At 52.0% G+C, this 22,301-nt stretch overlaps 2 protein-coding genes across 2 annotated transcripts; both read right to left on the bottom strand.

The window, feature by feature from the left end:
• Positions 1 to 2,441: 2,441 nt before the first annotated feature.
• Positions 2,442 to 14,926, bottom strand: LOC122365949 (histone-lysine N-methyltransferase ash1-like). The gene is made up of 17 exons (XM_043337629.1): positions 13,362 to 14,926; positions 10,613 to 12,417; positions 10,111 to 10,275; positions 9,755 to 9,972; positions 9,254 to 9,480; positions 8,723 to 8,909; positions 8,366 to 8,526; positions 7,684 to 8,085; positions 7,233 to 7,455; positions 6,622 to 6,993; positions 6,099 to 6,238; positions 5,680 to 5,797; positions 5,058 to 5,196; positions 4,623 to 4,862; positions 4,328 to 4,427; positions 3,898 to 4,062; positions 2,442 to 3,522 (listed from the first exon to the last, which is right to left on the bottom strand). The coding sequence occupies exons 1-17, from the start codon at positions 14,766 to 14,768 to the stop codon at positions 3,385 to 3,387; spliced, it is 6,207 nt and encodes a 2,068-aa protein (XP_043193564.1). The 5' UTR covers positions 14,769 to 14,926; the 3' UTR covers positions 2,442 to 3,384.
• Positions 14,927 to 15,163: 237 nt separating this feature from the next.
• On the bottom strand, positions 15,164 to 19,502 carry LOC122365941 (vegetative cell wall protein gp1-like). Its single transcript, XM_043337599.1, has 3 exons — positions 19,326 to 19,502; positions 17,216 to 17,352; positions 15,164 to 16,984 (listed from the first exon to the last, which is right to left on the bottom strand). Exons 2-3 carry the CDS (start codon positions 17,336 to 17,338, stop codon positions 15,164 to 15,166), a joined length of 1,944 nt encoding a protein of 647 aa, XP_043193534.1. The 5' UTR covers positions 17,339 to 17,352; positions 19,326 to 19,502.
• Between the last annotated feature and the right edge of the window lie 2,799 nt (positions 19,503 to 22,301).

Here is a 22,301-nt window from a genome sequence, read left to right as displayed (position 1 = left end):
TTGAACACACATCAATGTCAAAGCTGCGTTAATTTATGTAACATCAAAGGATGATATATTTATTCCGACAAAACTGCTGCTCTACGTTTACGAGCGTCATTGAAGTTCACCAATCAGCGGATAAGGTCGTAGTCGCCTTATATTATGCACCCGATACGCAGTCGAGCATGGCAGGCAAGAAGGAGGAAGCCAGCGAAAATGTCTCACCCGGGTAGAATTTTAATGCTATCGGTCGCTTAACCCTATTCCTGGCGGGGGGGGGGCCTCAGGAGCCCCCCCTGAGGTTTTTTGGTTATATCTCCCAAACGCGTTGAGCTAGGAAGCTCAAATTTTCTGACTTTTCCTAAAAGGCTTCTACGCAACATGTCTGAAAATTTTGAGTTGATCTGACCTCAGGTCAGGTCACCAGAGGCGGTTTGGTGACGCTACCTCAGAAAAGTTTGCAATCACGCCAGAGCTAGAGTTTTTGACCGATCAATTTCTTCTCTTCAGGGTTTAGTTAGGGTACCAGTATGTGCAATTTGTATATCTCGGAATTTTGATATCGGTGACCTAAGGTCAGGTCAATTTCGCGACCTCCCCATTATAAGTCAATGGGGGAAAACTCAACTCCCTGTTTTTACCACTAAAACGGGTCGGAATGGCCCCATATACCATACATGACTTCATATACGATCAACCTTCACTACCTTGAGGTCTGTTTTGCTGTTGGGCAGCTGTGAGGTCATGTGACGTCATCAAAGGTCACCAAAGGTTTTTGGACAATAACTCCGTACAGGAACAAGATACAGACGCGTGGATGGTCTCATTGTGTTCAGCTCGTCAAGACGCATCGAATGATATACATGATGACCTCGAGGTCACGTGACCTGAGGTCAACCTTTGACCTTGACCTTTCGAGGTCAACATATATATCATTCGATGCGGATTGACGAGAGGATCACGATGATGCCCTTAGTTTGTTCCTATCTTGACTAATTCGAAAGTTATTCGAGAAAAACTCTCCATATCTAGTGCCGCCATTTTGACTTTTTCGACCCCTGTGACGTCATCTTTGACCTGACCTGAAAATGACCTTAGTAAAAATTGTAGATCTTGGCCGTGCGTATCCGATGCCGTTTACCGCTTGTCGCTATCTTGCTTCGTTCTCGAGATCTCAGGGGGGGGGCCGAATCGGCCCCCCCCCCCCCCCCCCCGCCAGTTTCTTGTCCCGGCGGAGCCCGCCAGGAATAGGGTTAAAGGGACCCTCCCACCTTCAAAAAAGTTAATGAATTGGCATGAAAGTGATGTCGCTCGGTTCAGAAAGAGCAAAAACGAATATCTACCAAATTTCATCGAAAAATATTCACCGGTTTTCAAGATATTAGACTTTTACTTTTGTTTACTTTTTGGGATCTCCGCTGTTCCTAGCGACTTTATTTGAAAGTGCGGCATTTGTTGCGCGCAAAGCAGCATATACCACCGCGTGCTACAAAACGTTTTAGTCAAACATTTAACGGACATTCGAAAGCCTGATGACGTCATCAAATTCCCGTAATGGTTAAGAGATAGGGACCACGCTGGTCCCACCCTGCAAGTAAAGGGAAGAAATTTCTTTAACACCATAAAGCTGCGGGGGTTGCGACCAGGATAAATGGTGGTTTCTGAGTCAGGCCGCAAACTTGGCTATCTCAACTCAAAACTAGTGTTAAGGTGGGAGGGTCCCTTTAAGATGCACTCATTCGGTTCCGTTCCCCTGATTCAAGCGCACCGTTGAGGCTGGATGGTCCATTGTCACCTGACGTGCATTGCTTTTGCAGATCTGGATTGCGTGCGGTTGACCGGTAGCGCTGCTGCCTTCCCTGCGTGTTGTTTTTATATATTATGGCCTCGCGACTAGAGCACTTCATGGGCCGGATAAATCCGCGGACCGGATAGGATTGGATTCTAAATTTGTTAAAAAAAAGAACGGATATGGGCGGGCCGGATTTGGGAATTGAAGGTTGAACCCGGATCAAAACGGATCAAAATTTTAACATTCAACATTGAAGTTAAAAATTGATACCTAGTTTACCAATGTGGTGATTTTCATGTGGTTTTAGGTTTATAAGCATGGTTTTTGGAACCATGATGGTCTGTGAGATGTATGGCTATCTGGTCCCTTAGATTGAATTTGTTAGTCCAGTTTTGGGTGAAACCAGTTATTGGTGAAACGGATTATTACGGATATTTTTTGGAAGTTTGGCTGCAATACGGGCCATGGGTGGGCCGGATTCTGATATTCAAAGAAAGGCGGATGATGGGCGGATCTGGATATGACTTGCCGGATATGGGCCGGGCCAGATCCTAAAAAGCCTATCCGTGAAGTGCTCTACTCGCGACATATATTTGGCCACGCGCTAGGGAACCTTTCAACAGATTCCAAACCAATTAGTATACTACATATGCTAACTGATGTTGCATAGCGTTCGGTGACGTATATTATCGTGTTGCAAAAATGTGATGAATAAAATCACATGGCGAACAATGATGTGGAGCCAAAGGAGTCAACGACAGGAAGACATATCACAATGGGCCCTGGGCCGCAGGCTCCGGCAAACTATTTACAGCGAATAAATACATTAGCGGCACGCATCAGCATACCGACTGCGACATCAATATACCGGCCCCAATCTGCTGACTTTACAAATCACAGTGCAAACATCTACCAAATCTAGCTGGACCACGGTCCACATCTCAGATATCACGGCAGCCCGCACAGACACTCGCTCACACAACAGTGGCGTCCCGATAGACACTAAGCACACCAGTCTCACGCGCTCAGACATCGCCTGGTTACCCAAAGGCGGATACATGTCGCCATTTTTGTACCGTCTCGTGTTACACAGATCAGTCAGACAAACAGAAACTTCTGCCTTATCAAAATTCTGGGCGTGTGACTATGCAGAAGCATATGCCGATATGAGAAGCACGAACGTATGTTACCGGAGTTAGTCATCAGTCTTCACTCTGTTCCGTTTTATATCGCCGTAAAATCCTAAGGGGGCAGATCCAGCTGTTAAAACCAGGCTATATGGATTTTGTAAGGGCACAAAACCATTTTTTGGCCCACTAAGTAAATGAATAGGTATACACACTCGGAAGCTGTGACTGAATAAGATGCCGGAGTTCGCTCATCACTTGGTACAAAACCATCAACATCGACTTTGAGCCCATCGTAAAAAGAAAACACTATAAAAGTCAACACTAAAAACATCAGACTCGCATTTGTCACTAAAAATAACGTAAAACATAAGATACAGCGTACATTCGGTAGCCTTGGTCACGCAGTCCAGATTGCATTTCTGGGCGGGCGTGCTAAGATCATGTGCTGCAGCCGGGACAGGCGGCGCAGCGGGCGCCGGGTCAGACGCGCGCCATGGCCGGCCGGCGCCGGTGCCGTTTGCCCGGTCCGAGCATCTGTGAGACGTCCAGCGGCGGGCCGGGGAGTCGCGCCAGCAGCCGCAGCAGCACCGTGTCCAGTCGGCGGACCTGGCGCGCCAGCTGCCGGAGCGGTCAGCGGCCAGCGGACCGGTCAGCGGCGCAACGTCAGCGGGCGCCACACTCGGCAGACGGAATAATGGGGATATAGCAGCGTGCATTTATCACAAGCCATACATTTTAGCGTAAACTCCCTGCATTTCAGCCCATATGAAGTTGGAGTTAAGCTTTATCGATCTCTGGCTTAGTCATACAGGTCTTATTGATAACTGATTTAGGATATCGACCACTATTCAGTTTCAGGAACAGAATTCCATAACTGCATGCCTAAAAATATGATCTATCTATATTGTGCGCATAGTAGGCCAGACACCCAAATGATAAAGGAGAAGCATTTTATGAAAAAAAAAAACTCAAGCAGTGTTGCTGAATCCTCACCTTTTCATCCGGTGTTTCCACCTTGACCGGCGGCGGCGCCTGTTTGGCCGAGTCTTTGACCACCTTCGGTTTGGCCGCCTTGGGCGCCGCGGCGTTAACCTCGTCTCGTTTAGCTGCCTTCACCTTCTCCGTCTTCATCTTCTGTGCCACCTCCTCAGCGTGCGGCTGAAAAGAACGGCAAGTCGTGAAACACTCGGCAGTTGGGACCCTCAGGCGTGGTCTCGAATAGAAGTTACTCAGTAAGTAGGGTAAAACTTTAAGTTAAGCTGGTCTGACTTCAAAAAATATTCAGACGCTAGTTAGTGAGTTTATCTGAGGGCAGTACTGAAAATAAAGAAACTTCGAAACATTGCTCGAGGGCATCAACTGGAATATGATCTGCCATTTTCGCATGGGTATGAAACGCTCAGTGATATTAAAAGACACTTACTGTGAACGTCCGTGAGATCTTTAAGCGTGTCTCGAACGAATCGAACGCGAACGCCTTTGTGCAGATGGGATGTCGGTTCTTGGTGAGCTTTGCGAACAGCCTGCAATTAAACGAGAGGCATGGTCACCTCGCAAGCAAGCCAGTAAGCAACGGAATAAGAACGTCTGAACCTGATCAAGCAACGCCTGATCAGGTTGGCTCACATCAGAAGCTTGCTTGAGAAGTGAATAAAATACTCCGTAGCATCATTAATTCACCATCACAACGTGATAGAAAGCTCCACACTCGTCCGCACCTGGCCGTTTTATCGACGCGGTACTCGCAGACGTAGACCGAGTGCTCGCTGGCGCCGACCGGGCGGCCCTTGCAGTAGGTGTTGACGTCGAGCACCCAGCAGGTGCCCACCACCAGCTCCAGCGGCACCACCTCGTACAGCGGCGAGCGCATCACCTCCTTGGGGAAAAACTTGCGCGTCGGCTCGTGGTACGTCTCCTGCGGCCGGCAGTAGTGGTAGCCGAACGCAAACCGGGCGCCGCTGCAACCGCACGGAAGAACAGCAGTCAGACACGGCAGATGACACAGCTACCGATTACAAAAAAGAAAAATGGAGAGTTGCTGTGGTGAACGATACATGATGGAGACGTTCCTTTTCTAGTAGCACAACACACACATCTAAAGCAAATATTTTGTTCGAAAAGTGCAGCCAGCTTCGGGACCCCTCCCAACTCACCTCTCGTCCTTCCACAGTTTCTCCACGCGGAAGATGAGCAGCTCGTCGGGCACCAGGCGTTTGACGAACTTGTACGGCACCTGGCCGGCCTCCTGGGCTGCCCGCACCATATCACCCTGCATGATGTAGACGCAGTCGCCTGGAGGGAGCACGGCACGTCAATACATGTCGCTAAGTCCGCAGCCTTCCCATCGTCCAAGGTATAGCCCAACCCAGTCAACACATCCCGACCGAGTTCGTGTGTGGGTTCGGGTACATTATGATTGCTGCATTATCCAATAAAAACGTTTTGAAGATGATCGTCAGCTGATATTGATAACATGTGAGAGAACAGGCTCAAATTGTTCCAGAAAAGAAACTTAAAAGATTCGGCTTAATCGTAAGAGATGCAACTGTGTGGCTGCCACGCTCCCCCTACACAGCGCAAAGTCGCGTGCACAGGCCAGTTGCTAGCGTGCTAATCCATCGTGACAGTTTGCAGGTGCTTGCTGGATTTAACCTCATTCGCAATTCGTTCCGAAAATCATAGCCGTCACATTTGGAAGGGTTACCAGCATGTTACACGCTGATAAGCTGCCACGGAAAGTTCAATTTGTCAGCGGCCAGGGCCTGTATATCTTACCCTGGCGGACTTGCAGCTGGTCACGCATCAATGACAGGTAGTAAGTGAGGCCCGGTTCGGCGTCCTCCGGCTGCGGCTTCAGGCGCACCTCGGGACTCAGGTACCGCGGCTCGCAGAGCTGACGGGAAGGGCGCACAGGTCACGTGACAATGCAGGCACACCTCTGGACTAAGGTAAAGCGTTTCAAAGAGCTGCGTGGTGAGAGCACAGGTCACATGAATATGCAGGCACACCTCGAAACTTAGGTAAACACGTCACGGGCGCACAAGCTAACGGAAAGAAGCGTGCTCGAATATGCATGAATGATTTACGGTTATCTTGGGCTCGGTCTATTTAACCCTGCCCGCATGTTCTATTCTTTAGACCGCACCTCACACTGAACTGATCGATAGTCAGGCACCAAAGGTCGGTAAACTCACCTCACAGGCATATTTCTCGACGTCCGGGTCGGCGTCCACGCAGTCGCAGTGCTGCCAGACCAGACAGCGCTCACATTGGATCATCAGGCCCTCCTCGCGGTGCAGACTGCACACGCAGCGGATCGTGTCCTCCTCGCCGTCTGACGGGACAAACACAGACTGTTACACACGGAGAAAACCTAGACCGTCACAAACACAGCGGATCGTGTCCTCCTCGCCGTCTGACGGGACAAACAGACTGTTACACACGGAGAAAACATAGACCGACACACAGAGAGAACGCAGCCCTTCACATTTCACAAACAGAAAATCGTGTCCTCCTTCCCGTCGCCATCCGACAGAAAGATAGCCAGTTAAGCACTGAAAAAAAAAACACTGAAACTGAGCCGTCACACAGATTGATCGTGTCCTCTTTTCCGTCTGACGGGGAAGTCACAGCCCGGCACTCGGAGAGAAAACACGGTCACGGGAGAAGTGAGCAATCGATAGCGTTTGATACAGTTTGACTAGGGCTGTGACTGACCTAGTCCGGTGTCCTGTCGGCGCTTAGCCGGAGGCCGGAAGCTGCTGGGCACCACGCCCAGAACCTCCTGGATCTGGCTCATCATGACCGTCTTGAGCTCGGCGTACTTGTGTTTAAGCCGGAGCACGGCGGCGCCGATCGGCGAGCAGCGGCCGTGCGCGCGCAGCTGGGCCGTGAACAGCCGACGGAAGTCGTGGTCGAACGCGTCGGCCGTCTTGTACTGGCCGGTCACGATGTGCCGCTCGATCTCGGCAATGTCCAGCGGCTCGGGGAGCAGTGAGCAGGGCGCCTCCGCCGAGTCGCGCGCGGCCGCCACCCGCGGCCTCCGCGGCAGCGTCAGCGCCTCGACCGGACTCGGGCCCGGGTGCTCGCCTGTGAACGTGACAGCGAGGGCACGGAATTGAGGACAAATAGTACAAACTTACAATTACAAATAACGACAATCTGCACACATCCACACTCAACCTTCCACACCTAACAAATGAAACCGCATCACTGTGTTCAGCACTCCATGTCGTGAAACGACCGATATGACCCGACCGAATATTTTATCGCGTCATTCAGCTGATGTCTCCCTCATAAGCAGGCACCCCCGTGTCCACCCCACTCACCCGTACTGGCCACCACCGCCTGGTGGATCTCCTTCAGGATGTGCGCCAGTTTCAGGGTGCGCACCATCTGGGGGTCGTCCTCGGCGGCGGCTAGCCGACGGGTGCGCACCGAGCGCGAGCTGTCGAGCGCGCGCAGGTGGGCGCGGAACGTCTCCTCCTGGGAGCCGGCCGGTGGGGAGACGGGCCGCGCCGTCTCCAGAGGCGGCTCCCGCTGCCGCCGCATCTGGCCAAACAAACACGCACAAACACACACTGTGAATGCAGCAAACAAGCAGCTTTTTCATATCCACGGCTATCGTTTTCTAGCGTGGTTATAAACTGAGTGATGTCATAAAAGGCTCGCATTATGTTGAAGGCATTGTGTCATTAAAACACCATCCGCGGATACGCTCACTGAAAATGTTTAGCTTTCCTGGATGCCCGTGACCAGTAGGCTAGCGTTTCGACTCACCTTCTCATAGTTTCGGACGAGGAAGGAGCGGTGGAGCCGGATGAAGCGGACATCCCGGGCCGACAGCGGCCGCACGGGCAGCGCGGTCGGCTCGCGGGCGCCCGTCTCGCCGCTGGTCTGCTCCGAGCTGACGGACGGCCGCCGCTCGTTGCGCGCCGCCCCGGTCGGCTCGGCGCCCGCGGACGCCGCCCCGCCGGCCGGGGCTGGTGCCGCCGCGCCGCCGTCGCCCGGCCCAGTGACGCCGGCGGTGGTGCTGGCGGCCGCACCAGTAGTGCTGGTGGTGGTGCTGGAGGTGGCGGTGCCGGCGCCGCGTCCCCTGCCTCGCTCCGTCTGCGGTGGTCCGACACGCTGCGACCGGCCACCGATCACTCCGCGGCAGTCCTCCGAGCCGCAGTGGCACTTCTGCGAGCGAAACGGTCCGCACCACGTCAGTCGTGGCTGGTTATACTGGCTGCTTCTAGAGCAGGTTGTGCTAGATATCGGCACAACATCACATGAATTATACACAGGGTACGAAATACGAATCAAAATTATGCATCGGTATAAGGCTAGTAACCGCTAACTGATCTGTCAAAGGTGGAATTACCAAATGTTCAACACCAACCTAAGATGATCGCAACCATTGTTTCAGAACATTACGGACAGAGTGTCATGGTGGGTAACTAACGGCAGCTGCACGAACCTGTCCGACGGCCGGGTTGAACAGGGCGAAGTTGTAGTCGTATGTGAGCTCTGTGCCACCCGGGATGTCCTCTTTGGAGAACAGCGCCATACGGTGCAGCCCGTTCATCTCCCACTTCTGCATTTCGCAGTTGGGCGAGCACGAGTGGTTGACAAAACGACCTGTGAGCATAAACGATCGGGTTAAAATTTTTGCAGCGCATCGCACAATACTCAATAGCCTGTTCCACACTCCCACTAGCTGCAGTATTTTGACAACACAGGCCTAAGCGGGCAAAAAAAAAAAAACGAAACACATGTGTAGGAGCTATATTACGCTTCAGTTAGAAAGGAAGAAACAATACGTCATGCGTCTCACCGATGCTGCCCATGCGGTGTCCGTCGATGACCATGCCGCGGTCCAGGTTCAGGCAGTAGTGGTGCTGGTCGTTGATGTAGCGAGTCTGCATCCGACGCTTGAACTCCTTCTCGCTGACTATTTCGCCCACATACTCCAGGATGAAGGTGCCCGCGCGGATCGGACGCCGCGTCATGATGCCCCAGCCCTGCAGTACAGGCAGTAAAGCTCAGTAAGCCAGACAGTAGCGCATAATTGGTCTACGCCCCTTTCACTATGGCCGGTTGATTTTACGTCACCAGCTTCAGATTATAAGACAATGTAGTGGAATCATAAGAACGATTGTTTTTCACTGGTTCATACAATTACGGTCAAAAACAAGTTTCACTGTGACATTATGGCTCGGTAGCACCTTAACCTACTCGCTATCGGACCGCCGACACTTTCCCCCAAATAAGCTCCTCAAGTACACTAAACTTTTTTTCTTCTCCATTTCTTTTGCTGGCACATTGCAATTCCCCTCAGACCGGGCGCGCCGGCCATTTTCCGTACCTTCTCGCCCGTCATGAACTTGACCAGTCCGGGCGTCCATCGGTGTCGCTGGATGCGCTGGTTGTCGCACCGGTCTCCGCACGGACACGAGCTGCTACTGCACTCAACGAACATCATGCGGTTGATGCAGTCGTCGCCGCAGCCGGGCCGCTGCGGGTCCACCGGCGGCCGGCACGAGCACGCCTCCACCTCGCGCGGCGGCGGCGGCTTCACGTCGAAATAGTAGTCTGCGCGGAACACAGGGCACAGTGTCACCGTGGTGTCATCGGGGTACAAGCTCGAAGCTAAGCTGTGAGCTAGAAGCGAGCCCATAAACAGCAGCCAGCAGTCAGAGCGATATTACTCTGTCAGGTCTTTGAAGACTTCATTGCAATCTCAGGTATTTAAGATTCCTTCATCAAATTAATCAATAGAGATAGATCACCAATTATCAAATATATATTTTGCGTGTCCATCTACTTCTGACACTTCTGTGGCGAATAAAAGCTGCTAGCGACTTACTGGTGCGCAGTTTCTTGTAGTTCCAGGACGCGACCGCGTCTCGGCCGGGCAGCTGGCCGTTGGCCTGCAGCCACCACAGGTCGTAGGGCAGGGTGAAGTCGCGCGGCCGGTGCCGCAGCCACTTCTCCTCGTAGCAGGGCGGCGGCAGCAGACCATGCTCGTGCTCGGACGGGTCGTACGTCAGCCGCGACTTGTTCAGCTCGGGCCGCTCACTTTCGCTGAAATACGAACAGGAGTCGGTGTCACATTTACGAAAAATGACATCGACGTTCTTGGGAGCATGGGTTATCTTAATCGACTGAATTAAATCACATGTTTCTGTCCAGCGCTCAAACTATTGTCTTCACTGTTCTCACCTTTCCACTTTGTAGAAGTCCGAGAACAGTCCAGCGGTGATGTATTTCTTCTTTTTCCATTTGGGAGCGGCCATTCGCGTTTTGACGGTAGTGGCAGCGGACCGGTGTAGCTCGTCTCCGGACGGAACTTCGCTGGACGGGCCCGATTCCGAGATCAGCGGGTCGCTGCGGGACGACACACAGGTCACACGGATCGAGGCCAGCGGGTCAATGGCAGCGAGACAAAACAGATTAAATCGCACCCCAATCAGCAGGTCACTGTCGGAAGAGGAAGTCAGATATTGTTTGTTTTGTTGTCAGATAGATCGCACCCTATCAGCAGGTCAATGGCAGCATATCACATATCTTGAATGTCGGCAGGCTGTTACTACTGCTAAACAAATGCAATGGATCATTCAGTGGCGATTAAAAAAACGAACGATAAGCATGTTTTTTGTTCAGATTTACGGAAACATTCAGCAGACTATTAATTAGGTAGTGTACCGACAGTGTTGAAACTCACCTTTCGAAATAGATGTCGTCTTCCACGAAAGGAAGGTCCGTCCGGTCGACCCGGGCCCGCTTGTTGTTAGGTGCCGGCGAGGTGGTGGCCTTTGATCGTTTCCTGGTGGCCAGTCGATGGGAGGTCGGTCGGGCGGCGGGTCGGCCCGTGTCCGCCGGCTCGGAGCGGGGCGGCGCCGCCTCGGAGCCGGTGTCGCTCGCGGCGCCCGACGGCGGCTGCTCGTGACGCGGCGGCGCCACCGGCGGCTCGCTCATCTTGTCGAGTCTCACGACGGGCGTCTGCTGCAGCTGAGTGGGGCGCGGGCGGGCCGGCGCCGGCCGCCGCGGCCGCCGCAGCTCCCGCGCGCGCTGCTCACCCATCGCAGTGTGTTCCGGCTCGGCCCGCGTGGCCTCCGCTGGCGGCTCCGTATCCGCAGCAAGGCACTCCGATTGCAGCATGTCCTTATCGGTGGCGGCCAAGGACGCTGCAGGGGGCACGGCCCTCGGCTCGCCTTCCGGCTGCGGCGCCTCGGGCAGCGCCACCGCCGGCTCCGGCGCCGCCGCCGTGGAGCCCGGCGTCGGCGGTCTCGACTTGAGACGAACCTTCTTCTTCTTGTTGGGAAACCCGGTGCGGTTGATTTTCCGCCGTTTACGGCGCACGGTGAGGGCAGCGGTATCTTGGGGAGACTTGGCAGGGGTGTCGGCTGGGCCCTCTGCGCACGGAGCTGGACACACGTCACCGACTGGTGGCGGGTCAGACTCGACTTTTGCCGGGACAGAGTCGGATCGGGCTGCCACCGCCTCTACTGTCACAGAGACAGCAGGAGTGTCGGGACATGACGCGGGTATCCCGGATGGAGGGGCGGTGTCCGGGGTCGGCACAGGCGCGGAGACGGTGGGAACATCAGCGGGTGGTGGCGAGGGTACAGGCGGACACTCTGCCGTCGACTCCGTCTTCGAGTCCGGTCGTTCAGAGCCGGAGCGGGGCCGACGACGCCACCGTCGCCGCCGGCCGGGGTGTCCGGACGGGGCGGTGTCGGCCGTCGGTCTCCGCCGTCGTCGGCGATCCTCGGGTCCCGGGAGCGACACTGCGCGGGTCTTGTCGCCGCCTGGAGTTTGGACATCGTCCGACTTCTTCGTAGAAGAAACCGCATTTGAACCTTCCGCCGCTGGGCCAGCAGTGCCAGCCAGCCGTGTGCTGGCCGGGGGAGCCGACTCTGAGGTGGCCGTAACAGTTCGCTTGTTGGCAGATACTGCGCCTTTCTCATCCGCTTTCGCATTTAGTTTCTGGCCTCCATCCACTAAGTCCGATGCTTTGTGCTTTGCTGTCTGCTTTTGGTTCTCCGGCCTGTCGGGAGTTTGTGCTTTGTGGACAGCTGTCCGACTGTGGGATCCGTCGCCAGACTGCGCGCGACTTCGAGAAACTGACTGCTTTTTACTTGCTTGTTCTGACTTAGTCAGGGTGAGCTTGCAAGGTACCTTCGAAGTGACTGACTTCGTAGACGACTCGACACACTGCCGCTTAACCAAAGCTTTACATATCACAGATGGGTGATCAGGTGATTCAACAGAATTCATACGATCCGGTCCCTTTCCAGTGTCCCCGGGTGAATACAGTTCTTGGGCCTTGTTCACAACTTTGTCGGAGACTTTCTCGGCTCTAGGAGCCGTTGATTTGCAGGCAGTAGTTGATTCCATTGCACAGAATCCGGCTTTTGCTGGAAGGGACGCTGACTTGGCCAGGGAGCTTATCGACTCAGCCAGCGACTGGCTGATGTGATGGTACCGCTTTTTGAGGGGCAAACACTGCTCCTTGTTCTCATCCTCCTGAAACGGAGACGGGGCGTGACGCAGCTATCACACCACTTTTTCAAATTATAGTTCGGGAAACGCTAGATTATTGAAAATGTCTTCGAATAAAGAAGGATTGACATAAAACATGATTCTTTTCTTGACATATGCAGGCGCATAAGACCATAAAAACACCAGCCCAATATTTAGAAGCTTCTGATACCAGCCTGACTTCTTTCCAAACATTTCACGGCCAAGAGGCGCGGGAGACGAGGCGCAAACACTGGACAGTTGATCACGTGTATCTACGGTAGATAATTATTGTTGTAAGAGGTGAACCTCTCACAATAACAAGCCCCGTAGCCCAGTTGGTAGATCGTTGGACTCCCGGTAGTGAAAAACCGGATTCGAGTTGCTCCCGCGCTCGATATTTGAGACTCCTGACGGGAATAGTCTGCGATTGGTGGGAGCAGCCGCAGCCGGTTGAAGTCAGTTGAGTGGACAGGCCGTGTCCGGCTTTGACGGGCATGCTAAAGTTTGGCATCTAAATTCTCCCGTTACTCGGCATTGCGCCGCACGCGATCGGACGGTAGGGGTCGGGGTCTAAGCAACACGCTCTGATTAGCGTAAGCTCCGGCTCTGTAAATCTGTCCATTCAAACATTCGAGCTAAGTTTATGAAAAAAAAAACAGTTAACCTTCAGGTTAAGTTAACCTTCCATCGCTAATGTCGAAGCCGGACAAAATCTAGCCTGGCAATGAGCTATCTATGATTTAATCAGAAAAGAGGTGATTCGATCCCGCATTGCCAGAATGATTAGACTATAGTGATAATAACGGGCCAATCGGGCCTTAAGAGTTCGGATGTGATGATAAATGAGGGGAGGGGGAGGTATCTGGCATGTTTGAAGGAGTAAGATAATCTTTTTTTTTTTGCATGCCAACCCAATCCACTTGCTGGACTAACTCATCCAAACTCACCTGTGGGCAGACCGGGGTGTGGTGCGAGTTGGACTTCTTCTTGTCGACATCGTCGACAGCCTCGCGGTCAGGTTTGGCCACCTTTTCCTGCGGCGGTTTGCGCTTCCTGCCATATTTCCGGGTCTGGAAGCAGGCCGGAGTCCGGACCTCGCCTGAATTACTGGCCGTCCGGCCGGCACCACGCGGCATTCCCAGACCGGCCAGCCGCCGGACCAGCTCCTCAACGTCGGCCAGCAGCACCGGGTCCACGATGTTCTTATGTCGGCGCTTGAGCAGTTTGATACGCCTGCGTCGGATCAGCATGGAGCGCGAGCTGCGCGCCGGGTCGCCGCCCTGGTCGGGGTCGGTACCGTCCACCTTGGAGCCGGCCGGGCGGGGCGCCGGTGACGCTGCCGCGCCCGTGTCGGTGGCAGCCGTGGTGGTGACCAGGGCGCTGCTGGACGAGAACGATGACGAGGAGGCGGGCGAGCCGTGGTGGGAGCTGGGCGAGTTTAGCAGCTCCGCCACCGACTGCCGCTGCTGGGCGTCCGAGGTGGCCAGGCCGGCGGTGGTGGCCGGCGGCCGTCCCTTGTCCTCGGCCCACGGCGGAGACTGGGACACGGGACGGGTCGGACCGCCCGACTCGGGCACTGAAGGCTCGCTGGACGGCGCGGCCAGCGTGCCCGACACCGGGGTGGCCGCCACCCGCGGCACCGGCTCACGTCCGCCCTGAACGCTGTTGGTCGCATTCGACTCGCCGCCCGCCAGCCAGCCCTTCGTCTCGGTACTCAGCGACGGCGCATGGCGGGGCGGCGCCATCACTTCTGAGGTGCGCGGCGGCGGCGCCGACTCGGATGGCTTCGGTCGGCCGCGGGACCGACTCACGGGCGGCGCAAAACTCGGCTCTTCAGTCCCCCGCACTTGTGCTGGCGACTTAAGCGCACCAGCGAGTTCACTGTCTCGCGATTTCGGCGCACCGTCGTAGTCACTATTCCGCGGAGGGCACATGCCGCGAAGGTGGGAGTTTTTGTTTTCCAAGTTCAAGATCACGGACAAGGACGGCTTTCGCACATGGCTATCACTGGTGAGCGGCATTGCGTATCGCGGCGAGGTTCGTCCGTCGATCTTGACGCAGGGACTGCGTCGGTCCGAGCCGTTGGCAGAATCCTCCGCCGGAGAACACCACCCCTCCTCGCCCTCCGAGCTCTCACTGAGCGCCACAGCGGCGCGCTGGTGCTTGTCAGCCGCACTGACGTCCACACTGGCTCCGACTCGCTTACTGTTACCGTTACCGACGGCGGCCGGGGGCTGCGCCGGCCCCTTGACAGTCACAGGGATACCGGCACTGTGTCGCGCGTTCGTCCGACCCATGTCCCGCCTACTCTCCCACGGCCGCACCAGACTGTGCGCCGACTCGGCGCGGCCCATCGCCGAGTGTTTCAGCTTGTTCTTCCACCAGGTCTGCTTCTCGGGCGTGGTGACCCGCTCGGCACACTCGGCGTCATCCTCGAGCGACTGAAGCGCGGCGCGCACCCCGCCCACATCGAAATCGGAGTCGTCCGACCCGGAGAGCTGCAGCCGCCCGTCCACCTGCCAGAGCGAGAACAGCCTTAGCAACCAACAACGCACTTACTTCACGATCTAGTCACTGTGTCAACTCGAAGGCCCTTTGCCAAAAAAGGAAAAATGACCGGTTAGATTAACAAGTCATGTCTAAATCTACGAACTATGCGAAAAAGTAACTATAGCTGACAAAGAGAGCTAAATATTACCTGATTGTTTTGAATACGTTAGCCTCATTATGACAAATTAATAGTAATTAATTAAGCGTTCAGTGATGGACTTGCCTTCGGAGCTGGTGATAGAACTGCAGAATTGTTAACTGCCTTGGCGGGCCGGCGCTGGGGGCTCTGGATGGACGCGCTGCCGGTTTTCGGGGAGCTGGTGGTGCCGGTCGGCCGCTGCAGGCCGGGGCTGTTGACCTCTGGGGTGGGGCTGGCGGCGCCGGCCGGCCAGCGGGCGCCGCGGGCCGGCGAGGCCTCCGACTGCGGCCGGTGCCGCGGCCGGCAGCCCGCGCGCCGCTCGCCGGTCGGTGGAGGCTCAGCCGGCCGCCAGTCTCTCGACACCGGCGCTCCACAGCTCGAGTCCGGGGAGGCCGGCCGCCGCCGCACGGCCGCCGGCACCGGGTGACCGTCCAGCGCCGACCCGGGGCGCTGGCCGTCCGGCGCCGGGGACTGCCGGGTGTCAGCAGCGCGCGGCGGCTGAGCCACTGGCGCCGCGCCGTCCCCAGCCACACTCTCAGCCACGTCCGACCAGCCGCAGCTCTCCGAGTCCGAGTCACGGCCGCCGGAGCCCGACGACCAGCTGTCCGAGTCAATATCGGACTCGTCACCATCCGAAGACGAGTGAAGGTGTCTACTGGGAGGCGCCGCCGGCGACTGATGCGCCTCCACCGTCTCTGAAGGCTGAAGAAGTCCACGAGGAGGCGATGCGGCGGAAAGAGTCGAAACGCTCCCAGGCGCAGATGGAGGCGAGGAGGTCGGCAGAGGCGACCGTCGCCGCGTCGACCGCAATGACGGCGGTGAAAGCGGAGGCGCCCGTTGCCCGTCGGGCGGCTTCGGCGGCGGTGAAGTTGGCAGTGGTGCAGCCGTTGTTGGTTTCGTTTGAGACGTCGATCGTCTCAGAATCGAAGGCGGTGAACGAGGCGACGTCGATGGCACAGTAGTTTTTGTTGTGTGTGATGCTGATATGGGTAGCAGAGGTGGGGATGATATTGTTGCTTTGGTTTTCGGAGGCGATACTAGTGTCGTGGCTGCTGCCGATGCTGGCGGTCGCAGTGGCGGTCGCAGATGTGGCTGTGGCTGTAGTGATTGTGATCGCGAGGCTGTTGGTGCTGGTGGTGATGGCAGGGGAGGTGAGTGCGGTGGTGACAGTGACGCTAGTGGTGACAGCGATGGCGATCCCAGCTGTGTCCTAGTCGCTATCGCTGACGCTGGTGGCGGCGTCGCCGGCTGTGGACGCAGCGGTCGCGCCGGTCGCGACGGCCGCCGGTCGCGGTGTCGTCTCTGCCGTGACGGCGCTGCTGGCGATGACGGCTGAGGCGGCGTCGGAGGCCGTGGCGATGACGGCGATGACGCCAGTGGTAGCGTGAGTGAAGTCGATGAAGGTGATGGTGGCGGTGATGATGTTGATCTTGGTGTAGCGAGAGGCGTCCGTGACGGTGCTTTCGGACGCGTTGGTTGTGGTACTGTCACTGGTGCTGGCTGTGCTGTGGGAGATTTTGCAGTTGAAGGTGATGATGATGGGTGTGCTAGTGCATGTAGCGATGACGAGGGTGCAAGTGTCTGTTTTGATAAGTGTGGAGTGGGTGATATGGCGGTTGGTTTTGCTAATGGTGTTGGTGTTGTGTTATGTGGTGGCGAGTATATCGACGGCGGTGACGGGTGCCTCAGAGACGCCGACGGTTTCGGAGACAGCTCTGGGGAGAACGACAGTGCCCGCGGAGACTGAGCTAGCAGCGGCGGCGGCCGGGTCGGCGGCGTCTGCAGCGAGGCCGACGGCGGAGAGCCGGGCGGGGACGGGGTAGACGACACAGAGGCAGGCTGAGCCGCGCGCGGAGTCCCATCACCTGGCTGCGGCAGGTCCTGTGGAAACACACAAGCCTAGCGTTACTTTCACGAATTACAGTATCCAATTTATCGAGCATCGCAAGCTTTTACACAACATGGGGTTGGACGAGCACTCGCCTTCAACAGAGCGGAGAGGTTATAAAAATGTGAGCACTGAATACGGTCTCCTTCACGTCGTATAACTTCAACCTTCCCAAGTCAAGCAGATTCGTTTAAACATGAGGACACTGCATTTTTGTCACTGACCCAGATGGCTTTGACGTCTACAGTGGATGGCAGCTCGACGCTATCTTCATCGTCGTCGGCGAGCGGCGGGACCAGCGGCCAGCTGAGGGGCGATCCGTAGCGCAGGGGCGCATCACCGGACATAGCAGGCGCGCCGTCTGCACGACAGATAGAGACAAGGCATAAGATGCCATATGATTAATGATACTGTGATGATACACTTCAATTACATCAGGCAAGGGCACTGAACAAATCCCAATTTTCTGCTGTATTTGCTCGATCTTCCCCAGCATATTTCAGAAAAGCTGAAGCGAAGTCTGCAAGAGTCATGAAACAGCAGTTAGGGAGACAAAATGTTATGACAATCTTATGCCAATCTATAAAAGCCCAGCAAGGAGGGTTGAAGTCCTCCTGAGTTATGACTCAGTCTTGTGGAATGTTTTTTTTTTTTCGCCACCACATCGCATATGCACCCAAACACAGTAACAAGAAGCACTGTTGTGGAATGTAGATGACAATACATTATTACAATTAAAAAAAACAAACATAAAGCTACTGAAGATTCCAATGCCCAATGTTGCCAATATTTAATGAAAATGTGTTGCTAACCATTAATTAGTTTTTTTTTAATCTAAGCCTTATCTTAAATAACAAAAAAGGTAACTGGAAAATACTCTTTCCATTTATCCTCTGACCAATTATCATTATATTTGTCTATGGTTTATCTGGTTCATAACAGAGATATTTGGTAACAATCCATTTTATCCAAAAATGTTCTGCACTGGTAATGCATGTATAAACTGTAAGCCAAGTGAGACATCTCACCCTTCAGACTCTGGCTGACTTACCATCAACATTATTTGATTGACTAACTCCCTGCTAGGATAATAAGAGTGAGGGGCAGAATAATGCAGTACATAGCACACAAATATTGAACTAGGTACTGGGGGCTTCTGTCTCTTTAAAAAATAATAGCATTACTGCCTTCGCAACTCACATATCTTCATGCTTTATGTCTTTTCCTTACCCAAATAATATTGAGTTACAAATAGCATCACTTTTTGCAGTTTCTTTCAATAATTTATCAGTCATTCATGCCAATACATCAGTAATACATGTATTTCAAGTCATCAGTTTACAATCTAAAGAAGTGTTTACATATATAGGCATCAAAGATAGCAGCATCAATACCTAGGTAGTAGGTATTTGTTCAAACAATTTCAGTGTCAGAAAGAACTGGTAGGTGAGGCTAGGAAAAGTATCATGATTTATTTACATGCTGTCAACTCAAACTCAGGGGTTCAGATAAAAAATGAAAACACAAGCCAAAAATGAGTTGTGAAAATGATTATTTCTGCTGTAGGACCCTGGGCTACCTTTCATGTCAAAATTCTTCACATATTCTCAACACTAACTTACTATGAAGTGAACATCACAGTAGAGGGACGCCGGTGAAAACAGGGCGCCGGAGGGCATATTAGTCACGTGACATTTGGAACTTGTCCCACTTCATAGGCCTTCTATATCCCAAACGTCACGTGTAAATTTAACGAACCTTGATCAAATCGCCCCAGGCGCCCTGTTTTCACCGTCGTCCCAGTAGAGCATGCATCTTAAAAAAATGCAAAAATGTTACATTTCTTTTCAAAGAGTCAAGAAAAGACCTTTTAGCAATTAGATAGGGGTACCTACCTTTTCACGTTTTGTCTGAACTTGTTTCAAGCCGGTCAGTGGTTACAATTATCAAAATATTTTAAGGCTGCTGTAGTACACCCGCAACAGTACTAACGGGAGTCCATTGCAGCCTGACATATTAACTATAAAAACCTGACCATTTTTTCCTATTTTCCTAGTATTTCAATTTTCCCTGAGTTTTCCTAGCTTACCTATCTATCTCCACTGAACCCAGGGCCTTATGACCCAAGTGAAATGACTACATAATAATTTTGAATGGCGAAACTCTTTAGACGTAATCATTTAAACCTTAAAATAACACATAACATATGAAACAATAGAACTATCAAAGAATATCTAAACATTTACCATCTTTTGTCATAGGCACGGATTAGCGCGAAGTAAAACCGAACTTCAATCCCAATTCCCAAGGGCGCCGAAATCGAGATGTACTTACCAAGCAAGCCCTGCAACAGTACAGTAGTAAACCACGATTCGGGGTCCAAATCACTTGAAAATTAGTAATTTGTGCAAAAATATTCAACAAAGATTCATCCTAATGGCTTGTGTATAACGCACATTACAATTTGTAATTGACGAACAATGCGCCATATTTGGTCGCATATTTACGTCTGGACAACGAGTTGCGTTGGAGAGGCCGGAAATAGTGGCGATTTCAGGACCGCAAGAATGGACCGTCATGGGAATGATTCTTTTTTAAACCGTGCACTGTTTTTAGCTGAAATTCAATAGTTACCACAAAATATTTTGTAATTACATTTCCACTAAGAATGAATGCCATCAGCGTTAAGTTTTACTTCTATTGCATTTTGTCAAAAAGCATATAGTGCTGTTATATTGCAGTTTTTGCGCGTTTGTTACAAAATATGAAGCGAATAAATATCATGTTGACCTAAAGTTCATCTGTTGCATGATTGACTAGGCAGGTTTACACATTCCAAGTTTATCTTATTGGATCAGAGGTGTCATTGTAATTCATCAGTGCCAGAAGTTAACTTGAGGGAAAGCTATGCTAATTCAAATTGCTCTTGTCCATCCACTAAAAGTTATTAAATATTTTGCTTTGTGTATTCCAAGAGGAGAGGGAACTATTTTATTTGTGCCTTCATGCCAGAATTGAAGGCGGATCATTAAATTTTCAACGCAGCTTATAAACAAGCAGTAAGTCTTTCTCGTATAAAAGCAGTGGCTAAGAAGAAAAGGTTGATCAATCCTGAAGTTCAGTCATCGCACCTCAACTTGGCAGCAAGATCCCCAAGGACAGAGGATATGTTGTATACCTGTCCTGTAAATCAAAGCATTTTTGTGCCTGTAAAGGCTTAAGTTATTTGTGGTGTGTTCGGAGTGAGGCTATATGGCCGTTTTTGTTGTATGTTTATGTGGAGATTGAATATAACTGTGACCCTGTGCTTGTTGTATACTTACTACAGTCAAACAGGGAACCAGCACATTCACATAACATACTCACCTAGCACCTAACTCATAGCTGTGTCCCACAGGATTTGTACTTGTTCATCTCTCAAGCATTAACAAAGCACTAAAGTACCTGGCTTAGTTATCATTTCCCACATTTTTCTGAGCATCTAACATGACATACAGCAGTGCAGAGCAGCTTCAGAGAAGAAACACTTTAAACGCACAGACTCACACCAACCACCCAATGAGCCAGTTCCTCAGTTGACTGTTTCCCTGGATGCAGCTTGGCAAGGTGAGCTAACTGTTGGCAAGTTTAAGTTAGCAGGTAAGATTGAGTTAGGGTGAGTACCTACCTATAACTGGGTGCTACTGCCATGCAGGTCTTGGCTAGGTTGCAAATATGTGTGATGATTGAGGTTAGGTCAGCTGTCGGGTTAGTCAGGTATGCGCACTGTTCAATCAGGTCACATTTCTATGGACACTTGGGGCAAATTAAAACCTAATATAAGCTAACCCAACTAAACCTACACAATTACTGACTATAGGAACGAAGCACCTACCTACTTGTGCCTGCATCTCATACCATGTCAAAGTAAAGTTCCTTGGTGGAAGATTACCCTCAGTACTTTTTATCCCAGCCCTGTGGAGAAAACTAATACTTCTAAGTTCTGAGTCACTGCTGGCCATCCACAGAAGAAAAAAACGCTGAAGCTTTGCCATTGTATACTGGACCAACAATCACTATCACAAATGACTAATGAACACATATGATAACATCGTTGCATGGATTGTCACATTGACAATTTTACTACAATCCTTTTTTCAAGAAATACAGTAATGATTAACAGGAAAATCAACATAAAGTGGATTTAGTGATCCAAGCTTTCTCCTCCAGTAGCAATGGAATGATCGCATGTTTCATTTGCCAGACACTGAGTACCTGATGCACATTACCGTCTGCATAGCATCTAATCACAGTAAAGCTCCCCGAGTCCATTCATTCTAGATTTTTCACTTGATAGTTAGCACTAACTTATCTTGTTGTTGTAAGTTATCATTCAATAATATGCACTCATCAGTCAACATTTTCTGGCATGATACTGCTCAAGTGCTCAGCGTGATCTTCAGTATTGATCCAAGATCTCCTGCAAAATTATAGCTTGTTTTTGGCCAATAATGATGAGCTCTTTTAATTTTACTTTTTCTTGCTGATATGTGAGCCCGATCAACCTGCGTTAATCAACCAAAATTTCATAACTTCCAAGTTCAACTTGATATTGTTATTGCTCAGGGTCAGGGTCAGGACCTCTGTCAGCCTCCTTGATACTTGGGATTGTTTTCATTCAACATGCTTCTTAAATATGATATACGTCAAACCCATCCAACAAAACGACGTACAAGAGTACCTACGGAAACCACCAGATAAACTTGAAAAGGGCCTTTTGGAACAGAGCCAAGCGGTGCTCCATTTGTTTGTTTACAATGACTGTAGTGCTGATGTATTTTTAGGACTCTGACGGTCGGCTTATAAAAAAATGAAACGTTTTTACAAAAGTTGTAGGGCAAGCAATATTTATCTGAAAGAACTAAAATATTCAAAAGCCAAACACTATGAAATACATGAATGGGAACGAAAAAGTAACCCAAAAATCCAGCCTAATCACCGGCTCCTAAAACTGCGACAAAGTCAACACTTTTCCCCGCAACTCGTTGTCCAGACGTAAATATGCTATTTGGTCGCAGGCAATATAAAGTACGTTCGTCAATTTGGCAGCAGGTTGATATTTACAAACCCTCAAGGACGCATCCAACCGGCCGCAGCTAAATCAAAATGCTTCCCAAATCTTAGGCAAAGTTCTATGTTCCAGAAATCGTCGCAATAGACTCTTGAGGGTCCTAAACCGACAAACGATCTAACAAAAGATCGAAGCTGGTCGAGGCCGATGTCACAATTGCAGCCGATAATCTCCGTCAGAAAATCATCCGAATCTTACCT

The sequence above is a fragment of the Amphibalanus amphitrite genome, unplaced genomic scaffold (genome assembly GCF_019059575.1).
Source record: "Amphibalanus amphitrite isolate SeventyFive unplaced genomic scaffold, NRLGWU_Aamphi_draft 000774F_arrow, whole genome shotgun sequence".
Classification (NCBI taxonomy): domain Eukaryota; kingdom Metazoa; phylum Arthropoda; class Thecostraca; order Balanomorpha; family Balanidae; genus Amphibalanus; species Amphibalanus amphitrite.
The sequence above is the reverse complement of the archived record's forward strand: the minus strand, read 5'-3'. Positions and strand labels throughout refer to the sequence as shown.

What these genes read in the sequence shown, in the direction of transcription:
- LOC122365949 (XM_043337629.1), bottom strand. Translation starts at nt 14,768, where the DNA reads ATGGGCCGCGCCGAGTCGGCGCACAGTCTGGTGCGGCCGTGGGAGAGT. An exon ending in AGTTCATGACGGGCGAGAAG is followed by an intron (nt 8,910 to 9,253) that starts GTACGGAAAATG and finishes CCTGTACTGCAG; the next exon opens with GGCTGGGGCATCATGACGCG. An exon ending in CCAGCTGCAAGTCCGCCAGG is followed by an intron (nt 5,197 to 5,679) that starts GTAAGATATACA and finishes TGCTCCCTCCAG; the next exon opens with GCGACTGCGTCTACATCATG.
- LOC122365941 (XM_043337599.1), bottom strand. Translation starts at nt 17,338, where the DNA reads ATGTCCGGTGATGCGCCCCTGCGCTACGGATCGCCCCTCAGCTGGCCG. An exon ending in TAGACGTCAAAGCCATCTGG is followed by an intron (nt 16,985 to 17,215) that starts GTCAGTGACAAA and finishes GTGTTTCCACAG; the next exon opens with GACCTGCCGCAGCCAGGTGA.